The sequence below is a fragment of the Anser cygnoides genome, chromosome 7 (assembly GCF_040182565.1).
Source record: "Anser cygnoides isolate HZ-2024a breed goose chromosome 7, Taihu_goose_T2T_genome, whole genome shotgun sequence".
NCBI lineage: Eukaryota > Metazoa > Chordata > Aves > Anseriformes > Anatidae > Anser > Anser cygnoides.
In genome coordinates this window covers 14,090,273-14,115,000 of record NC_089879.1, presented here as the reverse complement: position 1 = coordinate 14,115,000, position 24,728 = coordinate 14,090,273, and the positions used below count along the sequence as shown (strand labels likewise).

Here is a 24,728-nt window from a genome sequence, read left to right as displayed (position 1 = left end):
TGCGTTGCAAAGCCCTGTGCTGAGTCCGCGCGTTTTAAACAGACCTAAAACGCAGAGAAGCAAGGAAAAACAGCGGCTGCTCCCTGCGACCGCATCTCGCAAACTTTCTGCAACTCTTTTTTCCTTTTCCCTTCCTCTCCCTCCCTCTCTCCCTCCCCTCCTCGGTGCTGTTTCTCCCGGAGCACGCAGCCATTGAAGCACGCCCAAGATCCCTTTGTTTATTTCCAAATATATTTAAGAAAATAACAGCCCTGGGTTTAATGCTCAGGATATACAGCCTGTATCTGCTGGGTGCTCCTATACATTTAAGCTTCTCGTTTCCTCCCAGATCCTTCCTGTGGAAGCTCCCGAGGTAATATTTCCTTTTTAGTACTTTGCGAGCTTCTAACTCAAATTGTTATTGCTTCACATTTTTAAAGTTTACTTAGCAAAAGGCCCGGCTAACGTGAGCTGCTTGCAAGCTCGGAGAGAGACGAAAGGGCCTTGCCTTCAGCTACACTCTGCAAATGCGAAGGGATAGGGGCTTTTAGGGATGAGTTATACCGCAATCAGCTTAGTAAATCTGCATGCAGAAAGGATGCTAATTAGTCTTAATAGTCTACCAATATGCCCCAAGACTGGAGACACAACAACGTAAATCTGCTACCGATAAATATTTTTAATTGTTAAATTTACTGGAAAGAAAAAGTGTATTTTTCCACCGCAAACGTGAGGGCTGCGGCGGGGCCGGGCTGCGGCAGGGCTCGCCCCCCTGCTTGGGGGGGCCTGGACGGATGCAGACCCCCCCCTTCTCTTATCTCCCCCCCCCCCCCAAGCCGGGGGCCCCGGGCCGCCCCCAGCCCCGGGCCCCCCCGCCCCGGCCGCCGGGAGGGAGGGGGGAGCGCCCGCTTAGCTCGTGCTTGGTGAAATTAGTGATGTATCACGTTAATTACCAGTGTGATCTTAAAATGGTTGCAGGCCCAAGGAAAATTAATGGAAATCCAAATTCTAATTATGTGGCTGGTGTTAAAGAGTTGAACTAAATACCCGGGAAGGGAAATTGGATGATAATGTGGAAATATGCTACATTTTCTGGCTGCTTCTGCTTATTGCATCATGAAACCCAATAAATGCATTAAGCAGAGACACCGCTGGAGGATGATCTTTGGGGAGACAAAGGGGGGCGGGGGGGGACACCCACGACCTGGGATAACAGGGAAAAAGCGCTGAACATGTTCCAGCACCCGCTAGTTTTGCACCCCGTTAAGCTCCCCAGGAAGGCTTGCTTCTGCCCAGAGGTGCGGGCCAGACCTGAGAACCGGGAGCCCGGCTCCCCCTGGCCCCCCCCGGCTCCCCCTGGCCCCCCCCGGCTCCCCTCGGTCCCCCCCCTTCAGCTCCCCCGGGCGCTGCCCCGCTCGCAGATGGGGAAACTGAGGCACGGGCACGCCGCCCTCCGAGCCTCCTCTCTGGGGTCCCCGCAGCCCTCCCTGCCCTCCCCCTCCCCACCCAGCAATCACGCGTGAAGGGCTAATTAATTATCACAATTAAGCTTTCGGGACCCGGGGCCGAAACCCGGGGAGAGGGGAGGATTTTGTGTCGTGTCCCGCCCCCCCCCCACGCGTGTCCCCGGGGATGTGGGGCGCAGGCACCTGCCCACGGGCTTAACCCTTCCCTCGCCCACAGTCTCGGGGTCCCGGGTTTCAGCTCTAAGATCTCCGCCTCATCCATCACCGAGTTAAAAAAAAAAAATAAAAAAATTAAAAAAAAAAAATCAGCGGGGAAACCAATACAGACAAACACATCAAGACTCGAGAGTGGCGACCCTTGGAAAAGCCAGGGTCCAACCAGATATGAATCATTTTTCTTTGCATACTTTAAAGGAATTACTAGTGATATGCACGGCTGTCACTGCAAACTACATTTATGGATTTGCAAGTCATTTCCATAAATCAGCTGCATTGGATCCATCAGAAGAGCAGAGCCCGGCGTCGGTGCGAAGATGATGGAGCTCTCTTTGAACGTATAATGAAGTGTTCCAAGGGCTGCAGTTATTTTTCTGCTTGTTAAGGATTTTTTTTTTTTTTTGGAAGGGGGAGGGGGCCTTCTCGAATTTGATTTTAAATTAAAATGTCGCCAAGAGATGTTTTATTGGTGATCACCCTTATGATAAATTTATGCTTCAATAATTACTTTTCACGGGGTATCGATTTCCTCTGGCAAAAGCCTTTCTCCCTCCCTCCAAACCCCCGTCTCCCATTTCCCGAACAAGGCAGCGCTGCCCCCCCAAGCCCCCCAGGGGAGATGCAGAGCCCGGGGACGGCTGAAATTCCCTTCTGAGCCCACGGTTCTCGAGTGGGGGGGGAGCTGGGGGTGTCCCCCAACCCCTGCACTGGTCCCATTGCAGGGGGGCATCTCCAAAGCAGGGGTATTCCTGGGGTAGCAGGGGATCTGGGGGTTTTGTGGCTGTCCCCACCAGCCCCCAGCAAGCCCACCTGCCCACCAGGAGCTCCTTTCTGCTCCTGGAGCCCTGGGCCCGCTGCTGAGAACACGCTCAGGGCATTTGGGCAGATGCAGAGGAGGCTGAGCTCCGAGCACAAAGAGGCCAAGCCAGATGAGGACCTGCTTGTTGCACAGCTGCTCCTTGCCTTAAAATAAAAACAAAATTATGACCACCAGACTGGAGTTTTGCAAGGTGTCGGTTTCATCCGAATAAATCACTTCTGATCTGTCCTTTCCTGCCAAAGCCAATATTCCTCCCAGCTCCCCCCTTCATCCATCAATAACTTCCCCCTTGGAAGGGGCTCGCTCCGTGCTCAGAGGACAGGGCAGCACAGGGCAAGTCACTGCAAAAACGGGGCTTTTCCTCTCTTTGCCGAGCAGCAGGCCACCGGTCTCCTTTCCCATGTGTTTTCCATTCCCTGGGAGCAGGAACACAGCATGTGCTGGAAAATGCTGTGGCTGCGTGGACATGGCTACCTGGTGGCAGGGAGGCCACTTGTCCCCAAGATGCACGGTTCACACCTCTGTCTGCCCAGGCTCAGCACCAGGTGCTGAGTGGAGGCACTGGCCTTGTTTACGCTGTGCTTTTCTATTTAAAAAAAAATTAAAAAGAAATTGGGTGAGTGCAGAGTGCTGCCCCCAGCCCCAGCTCAGGCGGTAGCTCCCTGCGGGGCTCCCAGGCTCTTGGGGTGAGAGGAGGCCCCATAGCACCGCCCCAAAATCAAGTCACCCCTGTCCCAGTGTGTCCCCATGCTACTAATTACCCCAGGCCACTAATTTCCCTGCCTCCCCAGCATCCCGCTTGAAGGCCACCTCCAGTCCGGGCTCCCAGCAGCACATCCCCTGCAGAAGCGAGCCCCTTGGGGTCCCAGCGCCAGCCCCCGGACACCCAACCCCCGGCAGCGAGCTCGGGGGGGGACCGAGAGGAGGTCCGAGGGGGGTCTGGGGGGCTCAGCCCCTTCCCCTGCCCTGCACGGAGCAGCCTGGGGCCGGCTCGGCGCTGCCGCCCTGCCCGGCTCGCAAAGCTTAGGCGAGGGGGACCTCTGCAGGCGGCGGCCCCCGCAGCTCATCGTCCTACGGCAGGCTGTGGGATGGAGGACGGCAGGCTTTCCCCTGGCAGGGGTTTGTTAGGGGAGGGCTTTTTCGAAAGGTAAAAAGAGGAGGGGGTTTTGCAAACGCCCCGTGCCATCCTTTCTGGGTGAGCCGGGGGTCCCGTGGTGAAACGAAGTCGTGTTTTCCAGGGCTTGTATGCTGCTAACAGCAGACAGAACGGCTGGAAGAAGGATCACAGAATATCCCGAGCTGGAAGGGACCCACAAGGATCATCCAGTCCAGTTCCTGGGTCCACACATGACCTCCCAAAAATCAGGCCCTATGTCTGAGAGCATTGTCCAAACACTTCTTGAACTCCATCGGACTCAGTGCTGTGACCACTGCCCTGGGGAGCTTGTCCCAGTGCCTGACCACCCTCTTGGTGACAAATATTTTCCTAACACCCAGCCTGACCCTCTCCTGTCACAGCTCCAAGGATATGCTCCCCCCCACTCCCCCCCCCCCCCCCCCAGTACCAGGACATGAAGAAGCAGGATGCTCCCCCAGTAACAAAGCCTGGAGGGTGAGCCCCATCCCCTGGTCCATTGTGGTTTCCAAGTGAATTTCTGCTAAAATCTAAATGACCCCAGTGCCACAGATCTCGGCGGGGAAGATGAGGTCAAAGCCAGGCACAGGGTTATGCAGGACATGAACACACTGAGAAGCAGCGGGGCAGCAGGGAAGTGATGGGCAGCTCCTCCAAGATGGTCCTGTGTGCACACCGTGCATGCCTTCCTCTCCCAGAGTTAAAAGTCTTGTTGAATTTCAGCCAAAATGAGACTAGAGCAGTGACAACTGCAGGAAATTCAGCCCCCAGATGTTTCAAATCCCACCACACCACGAAGCAGAGCTTCTGAGCGCTCCCTGGTGTGTGCACAGCTCCTTTCACAGCAGGGTCACCTCTGGCAGAGACTTTCCTGCCTCTCTCTGTGCTCCCAAAGATGGGAGGGTGGCAGGGTCACCATGCCATCTGACAGCACATCACACCTGGAAGAAGCCCTGTGACTTGGGAAAATAACTTTCCACATGGAGGGTGGTCAAACATTGGGGCAGGAATCAGATTTTGAGGTCTCCATCCCTGGGGATGCTCAAAGGTTGACTGAACTGGGCAACCTGACCCAACTCCCGTGATCCCTGCTCAGAGGGAGGGCTGATCAGAGGCATCCTGAAGTCACTCCAACCTGAATTACGCTATGACTTGGCGGTATAACCAAACCTCTGGCTGCTCCCCTACCCCCCTCATCCAGCACAATAAACAAGCAACCAAGCCACTTTCAAGCCCACCAGCACAAGCATCGATATAAAGCCAGTGTCACGCACCCTGTAATCAGTTTCTATTTCTCATTTCTTAAAAACATATTATTTTATGATCCACTAATGCTTTCCCTAAATAATCCCATTTGTTCTTCACCTAATTCAACCGTAGCCCTTAATTGTTTGATACTAATAGCTTTCATTTCTCTCACTTCCTTTTCTTTTTCTTTGCCCTGCAGGAGAAATCAGCTGCAACACCCATGACCAAGGTTACAAAACAGCTTCTGCCTTCGTTCCTCGTGCCCTGCCCATCCCAGTGTGCAGAAACCATGGCCAAGGGGGGAGGGAATTCACCCCGTTTGATCCACAAACATTTCATTTCAATGATTCATTTCATGTCAAGGTTAGCCAGCGCTAAGGGATACCCAGGTCCTTGTTTTCTCAAGCCTTGGCTGGCATCCAAGGCACAAGTCTCCCTTCAGAGGAACAATGCTCAAAATGTCCGTTTCTTAGACAGAGACCCAAAAAGCGAGTAGCAGACAGAAGTCCTGGAGGCGGTGCAGCTCACCCCCTACACCTGCCAACCTTCCCTATCTGCAATTAATTTATATATATATATATATATATATATATACACATATATATATGATGGTCTGATTTTGATGGAGTACTCCACAGGTCTGCTAACTGTTTTCCCATTAGTCCTCGCTTTCAAAAGCAGAGCTGGATTTTAGTTGGACCAGCCGTGAAGTCCGTCAGGGAGAAGAGGGGCAGGGTGGTGGCAGCAGAGTGGTGCGGAGCGGTGCTGGGCGGGTGGGTGCTGGCACCTCGGGCTGCAGGAAGATGTCCCAGGGAAGTTACTGCCAGGAAAGGCAGGAGCTGCTTCTTGGCTGCCTCTCACCACTGCGCAGGTACAGGCTCCGAACATCCCTTCTGCCTGTTTGGCAGTGGGAGAGAAGCAGCAGAGGGGCTGCGACGAGGAAAGATGGATGCTTGCTGCCCCAGGGACCTTCCTGTTTGGTTTTGGTGGATTAACCCTAAAATCAGCCGGTTCGAGTTGAGAGGAAGAGCAGAAAGTTTTGAAAAACCGTCTTAACGCAAATCTCCTTTCTCCTTTTCCTTAAAGCTAAGAAGCTGCCTGCCCTAACCAAGGCAGGTGGAGAAAGGTTTCTAAGAACAAGAGACAAAAAAAGTCTGTCAGGAGAGGATTAGCTGGAGCAGAGCCTGCCTCCGAGCAAGACAGCGGGCGAGGCCGACCTTGCAAAGCCTGTCTGGGCTATTTTCTAGAGGAAGATTGCAGAGGCGGTAGTGACAGCGCGGAGCTGCGTTAGGAGAGGAAACTCATTTTGCTTCGATGCCTGCTGCTGCTCACACAGCAATGCTGCTCCCCTCAGCCACCACCTCAGGCCCTGGGCCCCCCCGGCTGCCCGGGGACCCCCTGGCTGCCCAGAGACCCCTCAGTTCCTCCGAGCCCCCCCAAGCACAAGTGAGCCACAGGGCTCCTTCTCCTCCTGCTCATGGTGGGAGCGCAGCCCTTGCTCTGCGGCCTACTGGGAAGTGTAGTTCAGCGCCTGCAAGGCCATTCCAGGGAGGCCTCTGCTTCGCTGGGAGGTTTGGGGGACAAAATTGGGATGGTTCCTCGAGGACGTTTGCTGCATGCATCATTTAAATGTATCGGTTTTGTGAACCCCCAGTGGAACGAGGGTGGGGGCATGGCTGGAAACAGGGCCCCGGCCCGGGGCCATCTCCATCCCACGGGACACGAGCCTGTGCTCGCCTGCCCGCTGAGTCAGGGCCTGGTGGCATGGGGCTCGCTCGGTTTTCCTGGGGAAGGTCTCGCACCAGCACCTCACGTGCAGAAGCAGAGGTGAGCGTGGCGCTGCGAGGCCCGCAGGCCATCCTCCATGCGGGAGAGAGAGGTTTGGGGCTCACACAACTCAGAGACGCACGAAAAGCTTCGTGACGAGGAAAGCAAGAACGTCCCAGCCAGCCATGGGTGCTGGATGTGACCCAAACTCAGCAGATTCCCCAGGGTCTGGCAAAAATGAGCCAGTTTTGCACGCTCTGGGGTCTAGGGCACATCCTGAACATGAGTAAGGCTGGGTTTGGGGGTGTTTCATCCCAAAGGGCAACTCCAAATTGTCTGCATTTCTTCCCCCTCCCTTTTTTTTTTCTATTTCCACCGAAGTTTTCTTTCTTTCACTAAGGAGATGCGAGCTGCATCCAGACTGCACCTCCCCATTTTCCTCCTCAAAATAATAATAGCCTCATTTGCTAAAGGCACTATTAGGGTATTAAGTGAAAATGAATTAAGTTTAATTCAATTGTTATTTTAGGAGCTTTGCCTCGTCAGGGTTTTGCAGAGCTTCATTCTTCCACTCGCTGGAGACCGGCTTTAACACGCCCCTGCTGAGTTGTTGCTGCAAGCCACAAACCCATCACGCTGGGAGTTTTACTTAATGCTAAGGGTTGGATTTTATTTTGCTTAATGTCAGAGTCTGCCTGCCACACTGCTGGGGGAGAGGAGGGAGCCAGAGACCGGTTAGCTCGAGTCCATCACGCTTGGCTTAGAAATGCAAGTGGCTGTCTGGCTGGCCATGGCTTAGGCAAAATTTGAGCACTCGTTTCCACCACGTCGCTGCCCCCCTGCTCCAGGGAGGCTTTACCACCTTCTGCATCGGGTCTCATCGCCAGCTCGGCCTGGATCTTCTCCCTCTGCAGCAGCACGGCCTCGGGGAGAGGGCTGCTGGGGGGAAATTCCTCCTGTGGAGAGCTGGGGGTGTTCCCCCTGGGCTCACAGTGGGGGCACAGACATTGAAGTTTGCTGATGGCTGCCAGCAGCAGAAATGCCAATAAAGCCCTCGGGGAGCACCAGGGTCTGCCCTGGTCAGGAGCCGTGCCTGTGCTAGGGATACATTAGCTCCACCAGGCCAAGGAGAAAATCTGAGAGGGGAGGAAAGAGGAGAAAAATTAGAGGCAGAGGGACATGGATTTCCATGGGACACATGTCCATGCCTTTGCCATGTGGACAGGCAGGCTACTGGGTGCCCATAACCCTACAGGATTGGCTAGGGCATTTGGAGAAAATTCACACTGCTGCACAGGGCAGAGAAATGAAGGAGAAAGTGACCCAGCAGAGTGAGAAGAAGAGGGGCTCAGATCCCCCCTAAAGCCCATCAAAAGTCCATTTCAGATGAGGTGTTGGCTCCCCATAGCTTGACGATTTGAGCCATGAGAGCCATCATGTCCATCCGGCATTCCCCCACCAGTTCCTACAGCAGAGGGAGAAGCAAGGACAAGACCCTAAAGATAAATGCCCACCCTCGGTGCTGGGACAGTTCAGGGCCGGGAGGAAGCAGCACTGGGAGCAGGGCTCTCTCAGCCCCTAACCTTGCTCAGAGCCGGTGCCTAGGATTTATGGAAGGAAAGCTTGGCAGTGACCTCTGCTCCGCTCCAGCTCTGAGCGTGGACTCGGATGGCATTACAGCGTGATGTACGGCCAACGGCTCTGCCGGGCAGTCTCTTGTGAGCGATGGCTTGCGATATTTCTGGAGTTTATACCTAGCTCTCCAGCTCGACGGGCTCTCTGGATATGATTTGTGCTGTATGTAGCTCTATAAATATTGAGCTCAGAGCATTATATATGGCGACAGCCCTACAGCACTCTGGGTGATATATCCCCGCGTTTGCGGTTGTAGGCGAATAATTTTAGTTTGAGTGGTGTGGCAATGAGAACAAGGAGGAAGTAAAATAAAAGGGTAATTCAAGACCAAGCGGACAGCAGGGAGCGTGCATGAGATTCAGCTTATCATTCAAAGCCAAGCCTTTCCCACCAAATCATTCAGGAAATTGATGGCCGGAGTCATTTCCCAAATTAGTTACCTTATCCCTGCGTGCTGCTGTCTGCAAAACAAAGAGATGGCACCGAGCCCCCCTGCTGTGGGCTTTTGAGGCAGAAGAGGGGAGGCACAGTATGAGGACAGGGGAGGAGCAGAGGACGGGGCTGTCAGGGGACACGGGCAGGGGACATGGGGTGAACTGGGCTGTTACCAGCAGCCTCTTGCCACCTGATCCCATGGGAAGATGCAGCAGCATCACTTCAACAGCTCCTCCAGGCAAGCAGCTCGCAGGCCACCATGTAGGCTTTGGGGACAAGGGCATGCTCCTGGATATTGCTTAACCCACCCCACATTGCTGCAGCCCAGGTGCCACTTCTCCCCCCACCAGCCCCACCGTGTTCCCTCCCTCCAGCCAGGAGATGAGCAAAGGGGGCTCGCATCCCAGCACCAGAGATTTCGGAGGGTCCTCAGGGCCATCCCCTGAGCAGGATGCAGGAACGGCCAAATGCCCATCTCCAGGGGAAAGCGGAGGACAGGTTTCATGCCGTGCCCAGCTCCCTGTGATGCTCTGAGGCACGCAGGTGCTGGTGTCCGTGCGGGGCTGGCCCAGGCTCACCCAGCCCAGCTCAGATCATGCAAGTGAATCATTTCAATCCCAGCGTCAGAGCCCAGCACTTCAACAGAAAGGGCATTTACATCCGTGGGTGCTGAGGGCATGGCCAGGTGAATCATCGCTGTCCCTTAGAGAGAAGTCCAAGGCAGAGCCTGTAATTAATCATTAATTGTGAAATAGGCGACTGAACAAGCACCCAAAGAATGTGATTACAAGGAGGAGAGGGAAAAGGACATGATGGACCGAGGCCAGCACGGTCTGCAACAACCACCAGTCTGTACCAATGTGTTTCCTGGTGCCTCATTCACAGGACCCACTCGAGCACCCACCCAGCACCACGCAAGGACAGGGTCTGACCAGAGCACCTGGTGGTACAGGCAGCAGGAAAGAGCATTTAAAAGGAGCCGGAGTGGTTTGCTCTGGTTCTGCAGAGAGATGGAAGGTCAACGGAGAGTAACAGCTCTGCTCTGCAGCACTGTGTCAGGGCAGGGACTGCGGCTATTTGCGATGGCAGCTATTGCAGGCACAAAGGATGTACGAATTGATCCGATTCCTTCCTCCAGAAGAGATTTAAACTACATGGGAAAAAAAATACTTCCAGTGGAAAGTGCTTCTTTAACCTTGAAAAGACACAAAAGGCTCAGTGAGACAAAACAATCTGGGGCTAAAGCTGCAATATTTAACACGGGAGAAGCCTCGCAGGGCTAGGGTGGAGCGACAGGTTCCCCATGCCCGCGCTGCTAATATTACCCTAAGCGTCTGCAGAAGCTACCTCTCAGCCAGCCCAACCTGGCTCCCTCTGCCTCTACATGCTCACCTGGTCCCTAAAACGGCCCTTTTCACCCCAAAATTGGGCAAGGGGCTTTGTGGGGCAATGCCAGCAGGGTTACCTGTGGGGTATGTGGTACCTGCAGGTCCTGCGAGCCCCAGCTACTCACATGCAATCACAGCAACCTGCTGTCTCCAAGACAGCTGAATTTGGCCAAAATTGGGCCAGAGGAGACAAAAAATATTAGCTGAGGATGACAGACACACACAGACTCACCTCAAAAGCCTTGTTTTTCTGGAAACCAGGCTGAAAAGAGGAAACAAAGAAGAGAAACTTCACAGCTGGTAGAGCATCCAGAGGATGTTGTTCCCAAATTTCATCACTTCGTTTTAGATCACATTTTGGCCTCTGCCCTCTGGGCACCATTTCACTACTAAATGCACCGTGGAATAAATACCAAGCGATGGCGGAGCACAAATAATCCCTTCTCAGAGAGAATTACTCTTCTGGCGAATTCTGGGGAATAAATGCAGCTTTAAAAAGCAATAACTGGTTAAACAGATACTCGCACACAAGCAGACCCCATTAAAGTCATTTGATACGAGCCAGGGAAAACCACCTCTAAATCACATAATTATTTTAACAGACGAAGGCGCATTTGTTTAAACCGGTCCGAATCACCTTTGGGGAGGGAGGAGAGAGGGCTCCCGTCTGCACCATTAAATGCTTTGATTCCCTGGAGCTCAAGCCCAGGCTCCTATTTTAATAGCACTGAAAGTGTAAATAGGTGATAATAAAACACAGGTGATTTCCTCCAGCCTTATTGACTTCCTGCGCCACAAATAAAAATAAAAAAAAATAAATAAAAATAGTAATAATAGAAAAGAAACTCGTCCCTTCCTTGTTTATCTCTCAGGTTTATATTTTTCCCTCCTGGAAGGAAGGAGCTGCTGGGTGCAGTGCCCCCCAAGCAGCAGCAGCCGAGCTCCCTGCAGCCCCTAGGGGGAGCCCGGTCCCCGCGTTTGGCTGCGGGAGGCTTTTTTGGGGGGGGGGGGGCTGCCGGGGACCGCGTCCTGCGTGGCCGACCCACGCGTGGGGGCCCCACAGCCGGCTGGGGGAAATCATGGGAGCTCTCTCAGAGCGGCCTGAGGTCCCCTGGCTGCCGTTCAGGAGCCACCCACAGGTCCTTAAAATATAGGGGAATGGTGGGGGGCTCGCTGGGATTAAATAGGGGGGCACAAGGGAGGAAGGATGCTGGGCTCGGAGCTGTGCCAGGCAGCACCTGCAGCACCGCCAGGTGATACCCCCCCATCCCTGCCACCCCACCACTTGTAGGGGGGGTGTCTCTGCTCCCCCCATCCCACCAGGGCCCATTTGGGTACTTTTAGGGATTTCTCTGGAAGGGGAGCAAGGGCTGGAGCCAGGACTTCCCTCCTGTGGTGCTGCTGGCTGGTGGCGAGGGGAGAGGAGCTGCCTGCCTGGTGCAGGAGAGGTTCAGCAACACGGCACCCTCGTTTTTGGCAGTGTCTCCAGCCGTGCGAGCTCTCAGGGTTCACTTTCCTGCGGATAAGGTTGCAGGTGTGGCTCTGCCTCTCTGGCTTTCCCCTGCTGTGCTCATGGCGTGCATAGCGGAGCTTGGCACGGCGCACAGCACAGCCCCGCTCTGGGTGACACGTGTCCTGAGGTCCCCAGGGGCTTGGGCTGGTTGGGAAGAGCCATGGGTCCACAGAGACGTCCTAGGGAGCATGTCGTGCCCTGCACGTCACCTCCTGCCTCGGGACAGGGGGTCTCAGCCACAGCCAGGTTCGGACCCACCGTGACAGCTTATAAGGCTTCAACATTTGCTTTCGCTTCATCCTGAAATGCAAGCTGGGGCTCTGCAGGCGTCTCCACGAGGATGGGAGGCAGTGGGGAGCCCCCTCACCTGGGTGGGCTCACGTCCCCGGGCCGGGGATGCCGTGCAGAGGCCTGGCCACAGCTCGGGGCACAGGAGATCACTCACTCACAGCGACCCTGAGCGCGATTCACACCCAGCAGACCTGAGCGCCCAGACGCGGCCTTGCACCCGCTGACCATCGGCATCACAAACCAAGTGTCCTTTACCTGAAATCCTGCAGAGGAAGAGTTGGGGCAGCCCTAGGGCCGCACATCAGCTGCAGGCTGGGGTCAGCAGGCATCGACAGCCCAGCAACGCCATTGCCTGAGAACTGCCTCTCGCTGGCAGTGAAAGTCCCCGGGAAATGGAGCTGCTCTCCGTGTTTTCCTCTATCCCGCTCCTTGCGCTGCTTTCCAACTGAAGTTAAAAAAAGTAGATATTGATTGATTTTTTGTAATCACTAGTTTGTTATTTTTAGGCTACTGCTGTCTAAGAGACAGACAGCTAACCGCAGCTTCCCCGTGACGAGCGCGCTCACATTCTTTGGAGAAAAGGAGAAAAATCAGTTTTCTCAAGCCTCTCTTGTTCCTGCTCAAAAATCTAGCTCGGGGACACCCCATCTCACTCTCAGCAGTTTATTTTTGCTCCAAAAGCACAAACTCCCAGCCCCGACAGACAGATCTCTTCCTCTCGGCATGAAGCCCCACCGAGCCCAGGGCCCATGGGTTCAGATAGAAATTCAGCTGGTGCCCCCCACCTTCCCTCAGTTACCGCAGCCAGAAATCAGTTTTCAGAGTGGGAAAATCTAGATTTTTTTGTGCCTTTGGAAAAAAAAAAAATCTCTTTGAATACAGTTTTGAGTTGGAGTTAAATAAATCTATAGGCTGCATGTAAAACTACCAACGTAAGAAAATGTTTCTGAGCAATGGACGTGAGCAGGGGCAAAGAAACTACGTCCTAATCTTGGGTGAGCACTGATATATCAAACTGAAAATTTCCTAACATAACTAAGGCCAAAAATAACCAACAATAGTAGCACTAGTAATAATAGTAATAAAATCAAAGTCCCAGCTAGTTTCACGAACAAAAGGTATGCAGAAATGGCGGCAATCTGGAAGATCCGACTCCAGCAGAAGCTTGTTGTGATAATCTATTGCTTTATGTACTTTTTTCTTTGCTTACTATCCACTAAAAAACATTTTCAAAAAAATCTAGTTTTCATCCACAAATTGAGATCCTTTCATTTCTAAAATCTCAAACTGGGATATTCAGATCATTTCAAACCTTACTTCACAAGAGGTTTCTCAAACGGGCGCCGGTGGAAGCTCGTCGTCGCACAAAGAAATCGGCGTCACTCCACCGGCATTTTTCTGGCAGAAAGCAAAAAAAGATTAATTTAAGGAGTTCCAGCTGTCCCAGCGCACCAGACGGGGTTGGCTTTTTCGTGTAACCCAAACAGCGTTCCACAAAACAGTTCTGGGTTTTGCCAGTGAACTTGATTTCCCTACCGGACCTGGCACCCAAGCCGTGAGCTCCCGTGGCCGTCCCGCTGAGCCCCGAGCGCTGATTTTGAGCCCCACGGGGCGCAGGTTAATTACGAGCACATCCGAACGATAGCAGAAGAGGCAGCAAGATCCAGTTGCTGACGAGGGGTGTTACAAAAATACCTATCAACAGTCCCAGCGAGGTCAGGAAAACGATCTCATACATAGCTGCTGGCGGGAGCAGAGCTTCTCTTTACTATTAATCGCGGCAAGTTGTATCAGAGATTACGCACACTCGCCTGCTCTTCCTGCCACAGCTGCCAGATACAGGTGACCCTCACAGATGTTACCAGACAGCATTAGGCCGACAAGAAACACCCCACAGACAGGACAGGGCAGCCCAAGGGAGGCTGCACACCCCCTCGCAGCATGCCTACGGAGGTGCTGGCACGGGGGCGCGCTCACCGCTGCGTGCCTCAGGGCACAGCCCTGGACAAAGCCCCCCCCCCGGCCCTGCCCAGGGCCCATTCCTGGCAGAGATGAGACAGCCGATCCTCGTTTGGATGACTCGCCTGCTTAGTTAATTGGCTCGATGGGGGCCAGACCTCTCCTCCCTCATGCCCACGGAGCTGGGACCAAGCCCAGACAACCGCAGCAGGTCCAGCTGGGCTTCGTCTCCTCCAGCTCCGCACAGATGTTCGATATTCCTCTTGCTCCTGCACGGCTAGCGTTCCCCCCCATCCCCAAATCTTGCCTTCGGAAGCTCAGCACCTCCACAGCCGAGCCAACACAACCCATTGCTCTCGGTCGTCCGCGGCCACCCGGCGATGCCTCCGGGTGCTCGCCTGCACGTTGCACCCCAGCTTTCCCCTCCAACAAAAGTTGTCCCTACCTGGCTTTGCACCTCCTCGAGACAGGCAGGCGAACGCTGGAAAATCCTCTTGCACCACCTCAGGTTTCACTTTTGGGCTTTGCTACATTTTGCGATAAGCGGAAGTGGGAAATGCCTTTCAATGCTTCGCAGTGCATTCGTGGTCCTGTTCCCAACCAGGCACAATGCGAGAAATGAAATCAGCCTTCAGTGTGGTATGGATGGCCCCAGGATATGTCTGAGGCGGTGTCAGTCTACAAAACGTATAATTATATGTCACCGTTTCATGTCATTGCTTATTGATTTAATTCCATCATATTTCAGGCAACTTTTATTGTCTGGGTACAGTTCATCATGTTAATAAGTGGAAGCATGTATGCAGATAGCAAAAAACCCTCCTGCGACTAAACCAATTCTAGAAACGAGTCCAGGAGAAATATTTTAACAGAAACCCCTTCCAGCAGCAATTGTTCCAAGAACAAGAAAGACCGGACGAGAATTTTTCTGGTTCCAACACTACATATATTGTGATTTCATATCAAGATTTCTTTTTTTCTTTTTTGGTCTTTTTTTTTTTAAACAGGAAAGATTGATAAGAAAAGGAGGAAGTCAACATTTTCTAGAACAAGGTGTAGCTAAAGATTGCATTTAAATGCATGCCCTCGAGTGTGCGTTACCATACTTCGCTGGGAAACATTTTGGAATATGAAATGAGTAATGTGGATATTATAAAATGGTTGTCTCGGAATTAAATTTTAAGATATTGATGTGTCATAATAATAAAATAGAAAACACTTTTAATATCAACGGTGAGCACCGTGATCCCTTCTTTATTTATTTTGTGGTTGGTGTTTTTTTTCCTGCACAGAGACCTCGGAAAGGAAAACGAGCAGAGCCACGCGCTGTGAGCCATCCCAGACCTGCACACAGCGATACCTCCTGAAGGATTAAGCACTAAGCACAGCATTTTCTTTGCAGCCAAAGTTGGGCACATATTAAATAAATAGCTTAATCAGCTCTTAAAAATCTGTCTGTGGTATGAAACAGGATTCAAACAAAAGACTTCTGTCAAATTTATCTTGGAAAAAAAAAAGCTATATTATTTATCTTTTTTTTTTTTTTTGTAAGCAGGTATCTTTGTAAAGATATCCCCAGAAATTTGTCCTCTGCGTATTTTACTTATTTTCCCGTGTTTTCTCTTTTTTTGTTTGTTTGTTTTTCCATTTTTTGGCTTCTTGTCTCCACCTCTGCAGATGTTTCTCTGCATTCACTTGCATGTTGGACTGGTGGATGGGAAGGAAAATCCTGAAGCACCATAAATTTGGAACGCAACTCCACAAGAATTGATTTTGAATAAAAATAAAAATAAAAAATAGCTTATACCTACACTCACCTGACAAGCTCCAGAGGTGCCTGCCCCAAGGACCGAGTTTGGGTCCAGCAGCAGCAGCTGGGGCTGTTTTATCAGGCACCCCACAAGACCAAGAGCTGGGGGCTGGCCGGGTTTGCAGCCCCCTCCTCGCACATCCTCTGCCCGGCAGCTCCCAGCGCTGAAGGAAATGCCAGGCTGAAGGCAAAGCCACGTCCCTGGCCGCGAGCCTGGGAGCATCCCCCGAGGAAACCAGGGAGAATTTTCCCCCCAGTGGGGTTTTCCTCTGCCTGGCCAGGGACAGTGCCCTAGAATAAAGCTGAGCACAGATAGAAAAGAGTCCCGAAAATAATCCCCTGCCAGGCTGTGCCTAAAATGTTGGAGATTCCTTTATCCTCAGCCCCACTTCTGCACAAAATCCCGGACACCAACACCGAGGCGAGCGCCGCGCGTCCCGCTCAGGGAATTTCCCCACGCGTGCAGGAGGCGAAGCCCCTGCGCACCCAGGGCTGCGATCAAAGCAAGTGAGGCTTGGAGCCCAAAAACAGCTACAGGACGAGGGATTAAAATACACCCAGTTATCGCCAGAGCTTCCGGAGCCGAGTGGACTCGACCAAAGTCAGAAGGAAATGCTAATGCTATTTTCATCTTAAACAAATAGAGGAGGCTCCAGCGCTCGCTCCGATCTGCTGTCTCCTCTCGGGGAGCTAATAGGCAGGGAAGAGCAAGGCATGAAATGATTTATTCAGTACCCTGGAGAATTTTTTTTTTTATTTTCCTTTTCGTTTCCACATAAATTACACAAGCACTTTATAAAATGAATACACGTAAGACACCGTAGAAGTGCATAACTTAAAAAACAAACAAACAAACAAATGAATGCCTTTTAAAATCTCGCTGAAAATAGGTTTTCTGATTGCTTGTTTGTGCTAGCTGTTTAAATTGGCAGTGCTGTTTTAGATTAAAGTAACCAAAAAATATATACTGTATATATATATATATATATATTCCTGGCCTTTGCTATAGGAAGTGCTTTGTTTAATTGTGTCTCATTCCTTCAGTTAAAGAAACAACGAAGTTGGGAGTGAAATCGAATCGATTTTTGCCCTCACGAACTGCCTCATCAAGGAAAACAGGGAAAACGAAACACCGGACAGCATTTTGCAAATGATATGGAAATAAACCCATCGAAAGAAACCGCGTTACCCCTGCCAACTGCCACCGAGGTCTTCTCGTTATTAAAACGTAGGCTGATCGGCGCCGAGTCCGTGGCAGCCGGGGACAGTTTGGGCTCTTCCTGCGATTGAGCTATCACATTTACCGTCCTCAGGAGTCTGTCAGTTCCTTGGCTTATTCCCCCCTCGCACGAAAAAATTAATGAAAAAGGGGAGGAGACACGGCTAGGTGAGATCCGAAGGGTTCGCATCTGTCGCCAGCAGAAATTGCTGCTGGGAGGAGAAAAAATATAAAATAAAATAAAAAAGCCGGGTTGTTTCCTCCATTTGTTGCATCCCAACACGTCTCCAGCGCGAACGGCCCGGCACAATGCCTGGCTGCAGGAACACGCTTCCCAGGGAGCCTCGTCCTTTTGTCTCAATCAGTCCGAAGTGTGTCTTTGTGTATATATATATATGGGCTTTATATATATATATACATAGGGACCTATAGGGGTGCCCCAAGCCCTGCAGAACCCAGAGGAAGTTTCCCCCAGCCGGGCGCTCGCCCGCAGCCACATCTGTCAGGGCTCGGCTTTTGTCTGGCGGCGCGTCAGGAAGTTCGTGGTCGGCACCGGAGACTTTGGGAAGAACAAAAGGGTTGGGGGGAGGCGAGACGCCGCTGCTCCGTCAGCCCCACAGGCGGGGAGAGTTTTTGGGGTGGATTTCCCTTCCCGTCGGTCCTCGCCATTTGCTCCGTGGGAAGCACGTGTGGCCGGTGACGCCGGTGACAAAAGGGGGACGCCGAAGGTGCGCGTGGCACCGGTGGGTGCCGAGCCTTACTCGCAGGCGGAGGCGACGGTGGTGACGCTGGTGATCTTGGTGGAGTCGTCGGACCAGGGCTGGAGGTTCTGCAGGGCGAAGAGAGAGGAGTTGTGGACGCAGATGGGGTCGGCTTGGATGGGCTGGTTGATGGTTTTTTGGAAGGCCTCCTGCTGCAGCTGCATGAGGATGCGGTTCGCTTGCTGCCGCTCGGCCTCCCGCTCCTCCGCCGTCTGCCTCCTAGGAGAGAGGCAGCCATCAGGGGGGCCAGGGGGAGGGAAAAGGGGGGGGTCAGGGCTGGGGACACGGCCACAAGCCGGTCCCACAGCCCCTGCACATACCGCTGGTATCCCCCATGCACTGGGGGTTGAGGCCGTCTTGGTGGCCCTAAGGAAAACTACTCCCGTCTCAGCAAGCAAAGGCACCAAGCCCAGGGTCACAGCCCCTGCTCCCCTCCTTTTTCTGCCCAAAACACCCAAAAGGGTCAAGATGGGGCTGCAAAGGTTGCAATTCCCTGCAACGCAGCAGCCGGGCAGGGTGCCCCAGAGAGAACCACGGGGCAGGGAGCGGGGCCACGGGGATGGGGTCGGGCAAGACGTGGCCAAGTGGCAGTGCCAAGTGGCCGGAGGCAGGTAGCATCGCCCCGGGGCCGTGCCAGCCCCTTCCCCGTGCCCCAAGCAGCCCTCCCCTCTGCTGGACCCCGGCCAGCTGGCGGGAGATGAAGGCAACGAGACACCCATGGCGGGCAGGGCAAAACTCACACACGGTGCGAGCGGTAAAATGCAGGCTAAATGCTTAGAAAACACATTTTCAGCCGCGAGAACAATCAAAGGGCCAGAATACGCTGTCTGGGCAGGGCGGAGGAGGAAATTTTTGAGAACAGGTTGGACACGCGTCTGTCTGGAATGACAGAGGCAGAGCCCAACCTGCCGGGGGGGGATTAGGGGCCGGCGGAGGTCCCAGCCACCTCCGCCAGGGTCCAAGCCCCAGGTTGTCTGGGAGGAGGGGATGGGAGAGGAATGGCCTGAATGTGCTTAAATCCACAACGAAAAATCCCACCTCCCCTCTCCTCGACGGCAGGTCGGCCTGGAGGCTGCAGCCTGCGGTCACCTCGGCTCTTACCGGGAGCATCCCTGGCACCCCGAGCAGCCCTCCCTCACCCCCAGCCCACGCTCTCCCGGCAGTTTCAGCGGATCAGTGATGGGGGAAAAGGCAGCTTTTTAATTTAGCAGCTCGTGGGGGACGCGAGACACCTCGTCTTCTTTCTCCACGGGGATTTTTCGCGGCAGCTCCGTGTGACACGCGGGACCAGGGCTGCCGTCCCGGCGAGGGCTGCGTGGGGCCGGGGCTGCAGATGCCAGGCGTGCGCTGGGAGCAGGCAGCTCGGGGCTCGGTCCCTGCTCTAATCACGGTGTCAGCATCTCACCGCGTCAGACATCCCGGGGAGAGGGGGCTCGCAGCAGCGGCTCGGTCCCTGCCGCCATGAATATTTAATGGCTCCCCGCACAATGAAGAGACGCTCCCGGGAGGAGGGAGGGGGAGAGCCCCACGTCCAGGGGGCTGCCAGCACCTGGCCAGGGTGCTCGTGCTTTTTGCCTCAGGCTGGGGTTTGCAGTTCGAATCTGCTCGGTCAGAGGAGGAACTAAACCTCGACGCCCGGGTCTCAAGCGAGCCCCCAAATCTGGGGGGGGGGGGGATCACGCAGCCACCTCAATCCCGTGGATGCACCCAGCAAAGGGGCTCCAGACAGAGGCATGACTGTCCCCCCAGCCCGCGTTTGTTTAAACACTTAAATCCGTCAAAAGGCTTAAAGCAACTCTCTTTTATTAAATATTCCTGGCTGCCTGCGCCCCCTGCTCGCTCCTGCCAGCACCCAGAGCTCACCCAGCCCTGGGGGGCTGCGTGGGGCACGCTGCTGGCCGGGGCACCCACGTCCTCTGCTGCAACACCCGATGTCCACAGACACAACCGAGCAGAGCTTACACGCCTCTGTCCCTCCGGGCCGGTGGGGATTCTCCCATGTCTACTACTACGGCTGAGGTCAGGCTGCAGACTTTCCCTTAGACAGAACCAGTCATTTATTTCTCCTCACCCAGCTATTTTTTTTTTTGTGTCAAGCACACGAATAGGTTTGTATCCTCTGCTCCCCTGCCAAAGGGGGCTGAACTTAGCCAACAGACGCAAGGAGTATTGACAGACAGAAGGAGAGGCAGCCAAGCCGCATTTGCCTCACTTCCTTAGGAAACCAGGTTAGAAGACACGGCTGACCCTGTTGTGCAGGCCGCGGCAGGATTGTTCCTCCTCCTCCAGGACTTTGCTCCTGGCTAACAGAAATCCCTCCAGCCCGAGACTTCCTGGCTCTCGGGGAGCTCCGTGGGCTCTTTAGGGAAGGACCCGCTGCTGGGGGGGGGGCTCACCCACACCCTTGGTTTCAGTTTCCTCGGCCTCCGTTCCTCATCCGACACCCGGCTGTCGCTGCCCCACACAGCCCCTGGGGAAGCCCGTTTCCCCCCACATTGGAGAAATTGTAGGGACGGCCAGGACTGAAGCCTGAACTTGCAAAATACCCAGGCTCGGCTTGGACTTCCCTCCGAGAGATCCAACTCGTTGTGCACAGAGCATCCGGCTGGGAAAGGGGGGGCACGGCCATGCTGTTGGGCCCCCTTTCCCCACCTGGAACCCCCCTGCTTTGGCTGTGCGCACCCCACCCCGGCAGCTCACACAGAGGAAAAGCAAAAGATGCCTCCCAAGCACCGCCTGCCTGCGTCCCAGCACCCAGCACAACAGCACCCCGCGACCCGCCGTGGAGCTGCTGCCCCTGCCCAGCCTTGCAGCCTGCCTGTCCCCAGCCTGGGGCAGGACAAGGGATGCTCCCGGTGCCGGGTGCCTCTCCGGGGACACCCCGGGGGAGCTGCAATGTGGGACAGAGCCTGGGAGCCTCCGCCAGAGCCCGGCCTCCTCCTCCTCTCCTGCCCGTGTTTACTGCCACGTCCAGGAGGAAATAAAAAGCACTTTCGCAAAGAGGTGCAGAAAGCCCCGCGGGGGTCAAAATCTGAGCTTTACACAGCTTTTTTACAATATCCTGGTAACCTGAGGTGCAGGATCCAGCCCAGGCCGGCTCTGCCCCGGTCCCATCCAGCACAGGAGGGTCCCAGAGGGTCCCAGTGCAGCCACATACCTGCCATGCAGCTGCAGCCACCGCTCCCCGACGGCCCCCCCGGGGGCTCCCCGCCAAGCCAGGATCCCTCAGACAGCACCCCCCGGGGACACTGCGTGTCCCCTCCGCACTGCACGCACCCAGTGCACACACACAGCGCGCCTGCCGCCCACACAAGCTCCCATGTGCATGCACACACTTCCGTACACGCACACCCGCTTGCACGCACACCCTGTGCTCACGCTGAGCGCACACACTCCGAATGCACACCGCGTTCAGCGTGCACACACCCGGCTCGCACACGCACCCACATGCACGGTCACACAGAGGCACACGCGCACACCCTGCACGTGTGAACACCCATGGACGCATGGCCTACACACAAACACGTTCACAAAATGTGCAGCCACCCACACGTGCCCTGCTTGCACGCACACAAACGGCTGCACTCACACATTGCACACACCAAGCACGCATCCGTACCCATGGGCACTGCTTGCACACACGCGGCCGTGCACGCGCACGGGGATTCCCACGCCCGTACGCGCATGTGGCCCCCGCCAGGCACGTCCAGGCCCCCAGCCCCTCACCTCCACTTGGTGCGCCGGTTCTGGAACCAGGTCTTCACCTGCGCGTCCGTCATCTTGAGGGCCTTGGCCAGGGCAGCGCGCTCGGCCGAGGCCAAGTACTTCTGGCGGTGGAAGCGCTTCTCCAGCTCGCAGATCTGCAGGCGGGTGAAGGACGTGCGCGGCTTCTTCTTCTTGGGGGGCGTGCGGTTCTGGTAGGGGTGACCTATACGGCGTGTTACAGTGAAGGGTGAGAGGGCCACTGGGGGGGACACGGGAGGGGGGGATGAGAGGCAAAGAAGCAAGCAGCGACACATCAGCAGAGGGGATCCGGCTCCCGGGCGCTGGGCTGGGGGGGTTGGGGACCCCCCCCGCTGCACGGGCCGCGGTCCCGGTACCGAGCACCGCCCGTGCCGCCATCCCCGGCCTTCCCCGGGGCCGGAGCTGGGCTGCGGGCACCCACCGGGCACGGCGGGGGGGGCGGCTCCTTGCTCGGCTTTGTCCCGGGAAAAAGGGTCGGGGCTTGAGGAGGGGGGGGGGACGGGACAAACCCGCAGCCCTAAAGCGTGCAGAAATCCGAAAAACCCCAAGCAAAAAGGAAGGGCGGGGGGGGGACGCTTTGGGAAAGAAACGAAAAAGCAGGGACCAAGAGGGGCAGAGCGGGGGGGGCTTGGAGGGGAGGGGGGCACGGAGCAGCGGGGTCCGGCTCAGTCCCTCCCGGCCCCCCGGTTCCGCGCCCCGTGTGAACGGGAACCGGGGGAAATTCGTTTCGGAGCAGCGGTCGCCGCCGCCGCCCTCGGCCCGATCGTTTCGTAGCCGGGAAATAACTTCCCGGGCTGGAACCGGGACTCGCGTTTCGTTTTGGTTTGCTTTTCTTTTTCTCCCACGAAAAAAATAAAATAAAAATAATAATTATAATAATTCGGTAAAACCCGCGGTGGTTGCGAGCGCCGCCGGGCCGGGAAGGGCTGTAGGAAAATAAAGCCGGCGGCTCCCGGGGACAATGTCCGTCTGTCCGTCCCCGGCGGAGCCAAGTAGGAACGGATCGAAATGAAACGGGAACTTGCAAAAACGCGGCCCGGGTCGGTCCCGAGATAAAGGACCCGGGCCGGGCGCGGCGGGAGCGGGGAACGCGCGCTCCCCGTTACGATTTCGTTGCTTTGCTTTTTATTTTTTTTTTTTTCTCCGTTTTCGTTAGGGGAGCTTCGGCTTTGTTAGCACCGAAAGCCGAGCGCGGGTCCACCTGGAAAAGGCGGCGGCGTCGGAAAGCGGCTCCGAGCCGAGCCCGGCTCGGTTTGGGGTCGCCAAAAACCCCGCTGTGGTTGGGGACAAGGCAGAGCCGCGGCGGGACATGGGGACACTCGGGACAGACCGACACGGGGCGGCCTGCCCGGGCGGGCCAAGGCCGGGGCCGCCGGGCTCCTCCCGTGCCGGGCCGGGCCGGGCCGGGCCTCCTCCGCAGCCCCAGCGGTTATTTTTAGGGGAAACTCGCTGCGCCCGGGTGGTGGGGATGCGGGGAGCGGGTGGCCGTACCCGGGGTTTGCGGAGTTTTCCGCCTTTCCCGAGAAATTGAAAAAAAAAAAATTATAATTATAAAATAATAATAACAAGGTATTTCGGGGTGCCTGAACGCGCCCGATTTTCCACCCCTTCTTGCTCCTGGCCTGCTCCGGGACCCGCCGTCCCACGGCGGTGCGGGGCGCGCTCCCCGCCCGGGAACGGCTCCGGTTTTCCCCGCTGAGCACCGGCGATTTGGGGAACGGGAGCAGGGAGGAGAGGGGGTTCCCGGTGGCCCGACTCACCTGTGAACCTGTCTTTTGTGTACCGCCTGTTGCTCTCCATCCAGGGGAAGGTGAGCCCGGTGAGGCTGTTGACGCCGTTCACCGGCGGCACGGCGGCGGAGAGGGGCTGGTGCACGCCGCCGGTAACGGGCCGGTGGGCCGGGACGCGGATCACCCCCCCGGCCGAGCTCAAGGTGTTGCCGTTCATGCTCACCGCCATGTTCACGTTATAGGAGCCGGGCAGGGCTCCCATGCTGCACGAGGTGCCGGTGTAAGCGCCGGCCGAGCCGCCGCCGGTCCCGTAGCCGCCGGTGACCGTGTTGTAGGCGCTGCCCACGATGCAGCCCAGGCCGTAATCCGCCGAGTCCTGCAGCCGCGGGTGCGACACCATGCAGCTGCCCGGCTCCGACGTGTTGAGGATCTGGTCGATGCCGAAGCTGATGGGCTCGGCTTGCCCTTGGTGCAGGTGGTGAGCCCCTAAGTGCTCCATGCCGGCCCCCCCGCAGCCCGGCCGCGCTCCCGTCCCGCTTGCGGGGCCGCGCACAGCCCCCCACCCCCCCCACCCCCGGGGCCCCGCGGCACGACCCCCGGCACGGGCACGGCAGCCCGGCCCCGCACCGCCCGGGCACGGCCGCCGTGGGCTCAGCACCGGGCTCGGCTCCGCACCCACGGCACCGACCCGCGGCGGAGCCACGCGTGACCGAGGCGCGCTCACGCCTTACGCTCTCAAGCCCATCGCGCCGCAGCCGCGCGCCCCGGGACACCGCGACAGAGCCACCACGCGCGACACAGCCATGCGAGGTCGCGACACGCGTGCTGCGCACCCCCGCGCCGCTCCCGGCCGGCTCGCTCAGCCCCGAGCCACGATCGCGGCGAGCTCAGCGGGGCCCCCAGCCCCACAACGACCCCGACCCCAAAAGCCCCCCCGGCCCCGCAACCTCCCCCCAGCCGCAGCGGACCTCCCCAAGACCACCGCCACCACCCCGAGCCGGGGCCACCGCGGGCACCCGCCGGGACGCGGCCACCCGACGGCGCGCCCGGCCGGCCCGGGTCCCTTCGCCCCTCGGCGGCGGTGCTGAGCCGGAGCCCCGCGGTGCGGAGCGGAGCGCTGCGGAGTGCGAGTGCGAGCGCCCCGCCGTCCTGTTTGCCCATCAATCACGCTACCCCAGGCCTGCTGCTCCCAGGCCCTCACTCTCCATTGGCTGGATGCTGAAAGGAGCCGAGTGAATGACAGCGGAGAGGAGCACACGAGAAAAGGAGTTGCTTCTTCCCCGGCACCCCCCCCCCACCCCCCGCCTCGGAAAATAAAAAAAAAAAAGAAATAAATAAATTAAAAAAAAAATCAGCCGCTCGGCTTTAGGAAGGCAGGGCGGCTGCGCCGGGTGCGCGCAGGGCAGGGCCAGGATTTTGGGGTGGGCAAGGGAGAGGCGAGCAGCCAGTGTCCCCGCTGTCCCCAAGCTGCTGGCACCGGTGGGACCCGCTCCGGGGGCAGGAGGGGGGCATCTGGTCCCCGAGCTGGCGGTGGATGGGCCCAGCCAAGGGGAAGCGAGCGGCAGCTTCAGCGCAGGGCCTTGGCTCGCCCCCGCCGTGCCCCGGTTCCCCA

At 56.3% G+C, this 24,728-nt stretch overlaps 1 protein-coding gene and 1 long non-coding RNA gene across 3 annotated transcripts; both read right to left on the bottom strand.

Annotated features, from left to right (window-relative positions):
• Positions 1–11,464: 11,464 nt before the first annotated feature.
• On the bottom strand, positions 11,465–15,075 carry LOC106033082 (uncharacterized). The gene is made up of 4 exons (XR_001205193.3): positions 14,298–15,075; positions 13,211–13,291; positions 12,149–12,338; positions 11,465–11,605 (listed from the first exon to the last, which is right to left on the bottom strand). It is a non-coding gene; the product is annotated as an uncharacterized lncRNA (long non-coding RNA).
• A 1,326-nt stretch (positions 15,076–16,401) lies between these two features.
• Positions 16,402–24,425, bottom strand: TLX1 (T cell leukemia homeobox 1). Of its 2 annotated transcripts, none has more exons than XM_048060684.2 (3): positions 23,147–24,425; positions 21,369–21,606; positions 16,402–17,861 (listed from the first exon to the last, which is right to left on the bottom strand). In XM_048060684.2, the coding sequence occupies exons 1-3, from the start codon at positions 23,613–23,615 to the stop codon at positions 17,639–17,641; spliced, it is 930 nt and encodes a 309-aa protein (XP_047916641.1). In that variant the 5' UTR covers positions 23,616–24,425; the 3' UTR covers positions 16,402–17,638. The 2 variants fall into 2 exon arrangements, with proteins under 2 accessions (XP_047916641.1, XP_047916642.1); XM_048060685.2 differs by having other exon boundaries at positions 21,369–21,570; positions 23,147–24,424.
• Positions 24,426–24,728: the final 303 nt, after the last annotated feature.

What these genes read in the sequence shown, in the direction of transcription:
- TLX1 (XM_048060684.2), bottom strand. Translation starts at nt 23,615, where the DNA reads ATGGAGCACTTAGGGGCTCACCACCTGCACCAAGGGCAAGCCGAGCCC. An exon ending in CACAAAAGACAGGTTCACAG is followed by an intron (nt 21,607 to 23,146) that starts GTGAGTCGGGCC and finishes TGTCCCCCCCAG; the next exon opens with TGGCCCTCTCACCCTTCACT. An exon ending in AACCGGCGCACCAAGTGGAG is followed by an intron (nt 17,862 to 21,368) that starts GTGAGGGGCTGG and finishes CCTCTCTCCTAG; the next exon opens with GAGGCAGACGGCGGAGGAGC.